Genomic DNA, 7633 nt, shown 5'->3' with positions numbered 1-7633 from the left:
GGGTACATTTGAGCACACTATTCTATCTTATTTATCTTCCTCTTGTCTTTATTTTAATGCTATTACTGTTCTTAAAATATTTAATTTTTCCTTGTTTCCTTTCCACACTGGGCTATTTTCCCTGTTGGAGCCCCTGGGCCTATAGCATCCTGCTTTTCCAACTAGGGTTGTAGCTTAGCAAGTAATAATAATGATTAATTTTTCAAAAGACATGAAATATTTTTTTTACATCTTCATCAAATTTTGACACTAATTTCAACACTGTGTCCATATCTAGATAATCAGTGGCATCGTTCAATGATGGATTACTACCTTGTCAGCTACCTTACTTCCTGGTCTGCAACTTGACATTTGTTATAAAAGACTTGCTTTAAACAAGTGATTTCTAACTCATGCTTACGTTGTTAATATTTCCTCCTCACTCTTTCTCATTTTCTTATTGCTTTCACTTTCTTCTCTTTCATTTCCCTTATGAATTTCCCTTTCTTTCTTCGAAACATACTTGTGAAGAGCATTGCCATGTAGACCAGGAAGCTTACCTGACTGTCAAATCATTCGTTATCACACACATTATGCTTCTTTCTGTATTTTCCATGTTTCAGTTGGTTACTGTGTCGAAAATCCTGGCAAGGTTGCCAATTGTTACAGTATTAGAAACATAACAGGCTCTTTAAATCTCTAAACAAAAAGGATTTGAAAACAGTAATTGATATAGAGGAATAATGTAAAAAGAAACACAAATTACACTACACATTTATTCACGAACTAATTTACAAAGGAAATTAATATTGCTTCTGCTTAACTCCAAGTGACAAATTAAATCAATCAAAATATTAGTAGATAGGGGAAACAGTCTGGAAAGTAGGCCAATGCTCAATGGAATGTTGAGTTTTCTGCAGCTGCTGAGATAATACCGGTACGGAGGCTTTAGGCTTAAGTACGTTGCAGAAGGGAGGCTGAAGTTCAGGTGAAATAAGCACAATGACTTGGGACTCAAAGACATCACATTCAAGAATTCGGTGATAATGTAAAAGGAAGGTCAGGCCTTTGGCAGTGTTGGCTATTTATCGCCATAAGCAGGAAAGGATCTAATTACAATGGGAAATCATCATTTCCATACGAGAAAGTTTTTAAAAACTGCATATTGATTGATTTTCTTAAAACCACCTACTTCAGTTAAGCCATAGAAGCTTCTAGAACATATGGAATCTGGACCTTACATTGCACCATAACAAAAGCATAGCACATGTTGACCTGTGATAACATTTTCCATAAACAGGGATTTCCTTGAGCCTTGGTTGCTCTCCAAAATACAGACTATACATTAAGGGGATCACATCTTTGATCAAACACTAGGTGATTTCCTTCTCATTGCAGACAATCTTCATCAAGGCTCAGTTTTTCTCCAAAATGTTGACGACAGTAAGGTGACTACATCTTTGACAAAACAGTAGTTGATTTCCTTCTTGCTGTAGAAACTCATGGAAAAGATTTAAGTTCTTCTATTTAAATATATTCCTTCAATATTATTTTATCTATCCATGAAACATTTGCCAATCAATAGTTGTGCAAACATATGTAAATAGCAAACCAATGAAAATGTTGCTGTGAAGAGAAAACATGAATTAAAACAAAACTACTAAGTTAGCAAGGATTTTCATCTTATTACAAAAAAGTTCTCAGCTCAAGTAAAACATTTCTAGAAAACAACGAGAAAAAATCACCAAAACTGAAAAAATTACGCTGTACGCACATTAACAAAAGACATTTAGAAAATTTGGGCATACTCACAGTATTCTGAAAAACAGCTAGTTAAGTCTTTGTTTTTAAGCTCATGAAAGTACTGAATTGCATAGATAATATAATTATACCAAAATGCCAAAAATAAAATGTATGTAAAAAATCAAAGAAATTATGGAAAATTGAGGCACCGGTTTAAGTCACAAGAAAGATCTATGAATTTTGCGCTATTCAGGTGTAAAAATGGAGAGGTGGATGAGGTACCATATGAGGTTTTCTTTAATGTGATTGGTATGAGGTAGTGCAACTAAAATCCATAGCATGGAGTAAAGGCAGTTTATCATTAATGGGGTTGTAATGAAGACGGGTGGAAGGTTGGCCAAGGCACCAGTCACCCATTGAGATACTACAGCTAGAGAGTTATAGGATTCTTTGACTGGCCTGTCAGTACTACACTGGATCCCTCTCTCTGGTTACAGCTCATTTTTTCTTTGCCTACACATATACCAAATAGTCTGACCTATTCTTTACACACTCTCCTCTGTCCTTATACACCTGACAACACTGATATTACCAAACAGTTTTTCTTCACTCAAGGGGTTAACTACTAAAATGTAATTGTTCAGTGGCTACTTTTCTCCTGGTAAGGGTAGAAGACAGACTTTAGCTATGGTAAGCAGTTCTTCTAGGAGAAGGACACTCCAAAATCAAACCATTGTTCTCTAGTCTTGGGTAGTGCCATAACCTCTGTACCATGGTCTTCCACTGTCTTTTGTTAGAGTTCTCTTGCTTAAGGGTACACTTGGGCATGCTTTTTCTATGTTGTGTCTCTTCCTCTTGATTAATTTATATATGATAGATCTAATTTAATGTTGTTAATGATCTTAGAGTATTTTATTTTGATTGTTATAACTTCTTTTCTAGTTTATTCATTTCCTTGTTTCCTTTCCTCACAGGGCTATTCTTCCCTGTTGGACCCCCTAGTCTTATAGAATCATGCTTTTCCAACTAGGGTTGTAGCTTAGCTGGTAATAAGAATAGCAATTATGATAATGATAATAATAATGGTAATAATAATAATACTGTGAACGTATTTTTGTTCGTGGTGTACCAATTTTCGTGGTCTTCGTGGGTGGGCGAATCCAGGAATTTACAAATCCATCGAAAATTTTTATATACTGTCAGATTTTGGTATTGAACTTTGACATGTTCGATTTGTGTAGGTGACCTACATTTTCTAAACCATTGTGGATTACTAATTATTTTTATTTGTTATTGTGAATTTGTTTTACTTTGATGAGCACTATAATAATTATTTTTTGTCTTTTGTAGGTTTAGTCATTTTCAGAGATTACTATAGTTTTTTTTTTTATCTTTTTTTCTATATATTGAATTTTTTCATATATTTTCTGAATAAAAATTAAATTAAAATCACTGTTTTTTATTTCATATTTATTTTAATATTTTCATCAATAAATAAGAATGCGTTTCATAACAAAAATAGTATTAGCTACTAATATGCATAAAGCAAGAGATGTTTTCAACAGTCTGCTGGGTTTGGTAGGCCTGGTGTAGTAGGTTCTTTGGTCTTGACAGAGCCAGTTTTCAACCACTGCGTTAACGACATGTTTGAAAGTGATATGCCTACTAACTATCTCGTCTCTCTTTAAAGGCTGTCAATTACCACTGAGTAACAACAAAAGATTTTGAGTAATTTTTTAGCTTGGGATGCTATATTCGAAGAACTTGGGTAGTTCTGTGATTTTCTTTTTCTGCCGCGACATTATAACCATTTGTAGTGATAAGTAATCTCTTAATTAGTGTTAATTATTAAACTTTTTAATAAATGAATAAAAGCAATGCTTTGCAAATGAACACTTTTTCATAATTAGGGTTTAACTAATAACCAAAAATATGAAAGTTTCAAATCGGAAATTCACGAATTTATGAATCTACGAACCAACATTTTTTTCATAAAACAACGAAAATTGGTACTCACGAACAAAAATACGTTCACAGTAATAATAGTAGTGTCTAGGCTCCCAGGAAGCTTCATATCATATCACATACTGCCTGGTAATAATAAAGTAATTATGATAATAATAATAATGGTAATAATAATAATAATAATAGTAATAATAATAATAATAGTGTCTAGGCTCCCAGGAAGCTTCATATCATATCATATTCTGCCTGAAATGCAGACCCTCGGTTCTTTGTGCTCCACAAAATTTGTAAGTGCTTCAGTTTACCACATTAGGTCTGTTTTCTTAAATAGATTTTGTCTATGATTAATCATATATTTTTAATATATTTGCAGATTATGGACTGGCTTGCCCTGCAAGATGATGAGAGCCTTCCTGATGTGAAAGGTGGTGACGAGATGACTATTATGGAGGTAATGTATAGTTTATGACTCTACCTGACATAAAATTGTCCATGCATTGCTGTATGGGAAATCATATTGCTTCAATTTCTTTCATCCGAAGGTCGTATTTCTTAATAGTTAGTTGGTCAAAAGGTAAAACATTTATATTTTAACTGCTTGCTGAGGAACCGCCCTGAACAGGAAGTCTACACAGGAAAGCTATTTATCATTGTGCAATTCATCTCTACCATTCTTAGGCCTTTCTTCTCCAGTATGCTGCTCTGTCTTTCCAGTACAGTAGATTTTTAGTCTCCTCTTCCCTCTCAGTGCATTCAAATTATGCACTTTTTTCATCATGCTATCATTCTCCATTTCCATTTCACCAAAATATCACAAAATGCTTTCATTTATCCACAACTATTTTATAGCATACTGTTTTATAAGTTCTTTAAATCCAAACATATCTTGCTTGTTGTGGTGGCCGATGTGGTAACGTCCCTGACTGGTGAACGCCAGCTTGGGGTTCGACTCCCGCTCAAACTTGTTGGTTTCTTTGGTCGCTGCAATCTGACCATCCATTGGGGATTTGGGGGAGCCTATAGGTCTATCTACTGAGTCATCAGCAACCATTGCCTGGCCCTCCTTGGTCCTAGCTTGTGTGGAGAGGGGTTTAGGTGCTGATCATAGATCATATATACATATGGTCAGTCTCTAGGGCATTGTCCTGTTCAGTAGGGCAATGTCACTGTCCCTTGCCTTTTCCCTGCCATTCATGAATGGCCTTTAAAGCCTTTAAATATGTCTTTTATACTGTACTACATAAGCAACTCTTCTTAGCTTCAATCTTTTTTCCTTTCATATACATTTAGCATCAAAATTTCATTTCATTATAGGAGAATTGTTTAACAATTCCATCATATGTTCTTGCCTTGTCTTTCATACTGTAGTTAATCCAAGTTTCCAATCTTTGACACATCCTTCTACCTCTATTGCTTTACCTATTATATTACAAATTTTCTTTCTTCCTACCATCACTCATTATATGAGAATCAGCCATTTCATTTCTTCCACTGTCTGTATCAAGATTCATTTATTTATCATTCTGTTAAGTAACCCTCACCCTTATCCTTACTCTTGTTAACATTCATTCTTAACTTTCTCCTCTTGCAAACTATTAAACTTTTTCTGTATATCATACAGTTTTTCTCACGAGCGTAATTTTATACTTGTATTTGATTTCCTTTCCCCAACTCTGAGTCATTCCATCCAAGTATTTGATTTCCTTTTCCCAGCCGTGAGTCATTCCATCTAAAAAGATATCTAAAAGTCATGGAGATGTAACATACCCATATTTATCCCTTCGTAGATACAAACTTCTCAGTCATTTTAAAGGGTTACACATCTAGTTCCATTTTCTATGACTTTACTGTAATAAAAGAAAGTGGGCTCTGTTGCATGGTTGGTAGACATAGTAACCTCACTGCTGGGTGCCATTTGCGGCTGCTGATAGGCTTCACTCATTTTCTGGTCACTGTTAAGAAAAGACGTCTCCCCTCTTTTCTCTACGATCTTGACTTGATCCTCTCTTGATTTTCACTTATAGAGCTTAGTGCTTTATGTCTTTTCCTTTTCATTGTTACTAAGTGTGCTTATCATTATTTGTGCTATGCTTGTGCTCAACAATGGCTAATGCTGTGGCAAAAGATATTCTGTGGAATCACCATATGGGGTTTATAGGGAGTGGCTGTCCTCTCAGCTAGAGAGAGTCCTGGTTGCAAGTAACGAGCTAAGATTGTTCTCCTTTCTCGTCTTCCAGTAATACTAGGAAGTGTAAGTTTTGTTGTGCATTGAAAGATATCCCCCTTCCTGTTCCTTTGTATCTTGTACCTTCTAAGGCTCCAGCTACGGAGGATGACGGCCATAATGATAACTTATTGATGATCATAATTATCATCTAACATTGGTCTTGTAACTAGGGATCCTGACTCGATGCTTGGGACAGATCCCTCAGGTACGGCCACTGGGCTCGCTGAGCCGGATCCAGTCCCAGTATTCTTGGTCCTTGATTATTCGAAAATTCATAGATCTCCCTCATCTCCCACTAGTGTATTGAGCCGTGAGCCTTACATGGTTGATTTTATTCGTGAGTGACTTTTCACATTTGGAAAAATCTCTCATCAAGGCGTCGAAAGTCCCCCGTTCCTGTACCTAGACCTCTAGAATTGAGACTGTTATTACTCCATTAGTGTATTGAGGCTGGTAGGACTGCTTCGGCTGTGTTCACAACTGCACCTTTGGTCAGAACAAGTTGCTCTGATCCTATTTTGTCATCTTCCAGGCAAACTGCCTGGTAGTCAATAGTAATACAGTACTGTACTATTGTTCCCATTATTGAAAAATCACGTAACGATACCAAGTATATCTAATAATGTCTAAAGAAATCCCGCATATATAGAGAGAACGTATTCGTATAACTAATAATAATGACTATAAACAAACTGTATGAAAAATGTGATATTCATTATGAGGATATTTTGAATAAGTTAAGAAATTATAAAAACAATACTCCTTGTTTTTCGTATGTACTCATAATCGCAATCAGCAGTTTGACCTTGAGATCAGCTGATGACTACCAAAGGTAAAACACAAGTAATTGTTGATTATTGAAATGCTCCCAAAATTGAAAAATAGAATACAAACATGCTTTAATAAATCACAATTATACACAATAATGTCAAAAGAAATATGACCTGATAATGAACTAAAAATTAAATACTGTATGAAGCTTTAAAAATGAACTACCCTCACACACACATACACACACACACACACACACACACACAAAGAGAGAGAGAACATATTCGTATGATAACTAATAATAATGGCTATAAACAAAGTGTAGTAAAACTATGATATCTTATAACATATTGGTTCTGATGTAATATTCATCTTGAAGATATTTTGAATAAGAAATTATATAAATGATATGCTTTGTTACTCGTATGTGCGCATTTTCTCGATACAGTAGCGGGAACTTGAGATTAGCTGATCACAATTAAAGGTAAACAAAATAGCCAGTAATTGTTGATTGTTAAAATTATTCTGAAATTGGAAAAAAAGAATACAAAAAGGCATTAATAAGGCATATGATATCCTATGAACCAAGAAAATGAAATAGTAATATAGATGAAGATATTGATAAAATATGACTTAGATGATTACAGTATTGTGACACAGCATAATAAATGTATGGAAACTTCACTTTTTAAGTTCGACATACGTCCAGATCGAGTATGACGTGTCTCTTAGTCCCTATCTCGGTCCTAAGTCGATGTGCACATGTCCATACCTGATTCAGCCTGGACATTTTCTCAGGCAAACAAGTCTGTATGCACCACTGTGCCCATGCGTGATGATGTTACTGAATGCACTGCTGTGCCCACACATGATGTCACTAAACCCACCGTTGTGGCCACACATGATGACATCCCTGAACATGCTGCCATTTCAATGTGTAAAGCTATT

At 35.2% G+C, this 7633-nt stretch overlaps 1 protein-coding gene across 1 annotated transcript in view; it reads left to right on the top strand.

Annotated features, from left to right (window-relative positions):
* Top3beta (topoisomerase 3-beta) overlaps positions 1-7633 on the top strand; it is a 360065-nt gene that overhangs the window by 285447 nt on the left and 66985 nt on the right. The window contains exon 8 of the mRNA XM_068391816.1: positions 4061-4138. Within this exon, the coding sequence (XP_068247917.1) occupies positions 4061-4138 (78 nt within the window). The remainder of the gene's footprint in view (positions 1-4060; positions 4139-7633) is intronic.

This window comes from Palaemon carinicauda, chromosome 18, assembly GCF_036898095.1.
Source record: "Palaemon carinicauda isolate YSFRI2023 chromosome 18, ASM3689809v2, whole genome shotgun sequence".
Lineage (NCBI taxonomy): Eukaryota > Metazoa > Arthropoda > Malacostraca > Decapoda > Palaemonidae > Palaemon > Palaemon carinicauda.
Note: the sequence above shows the minus strand (reverse complement) of the source record. Positions and strands in the feature narration are given on the sequence as shown.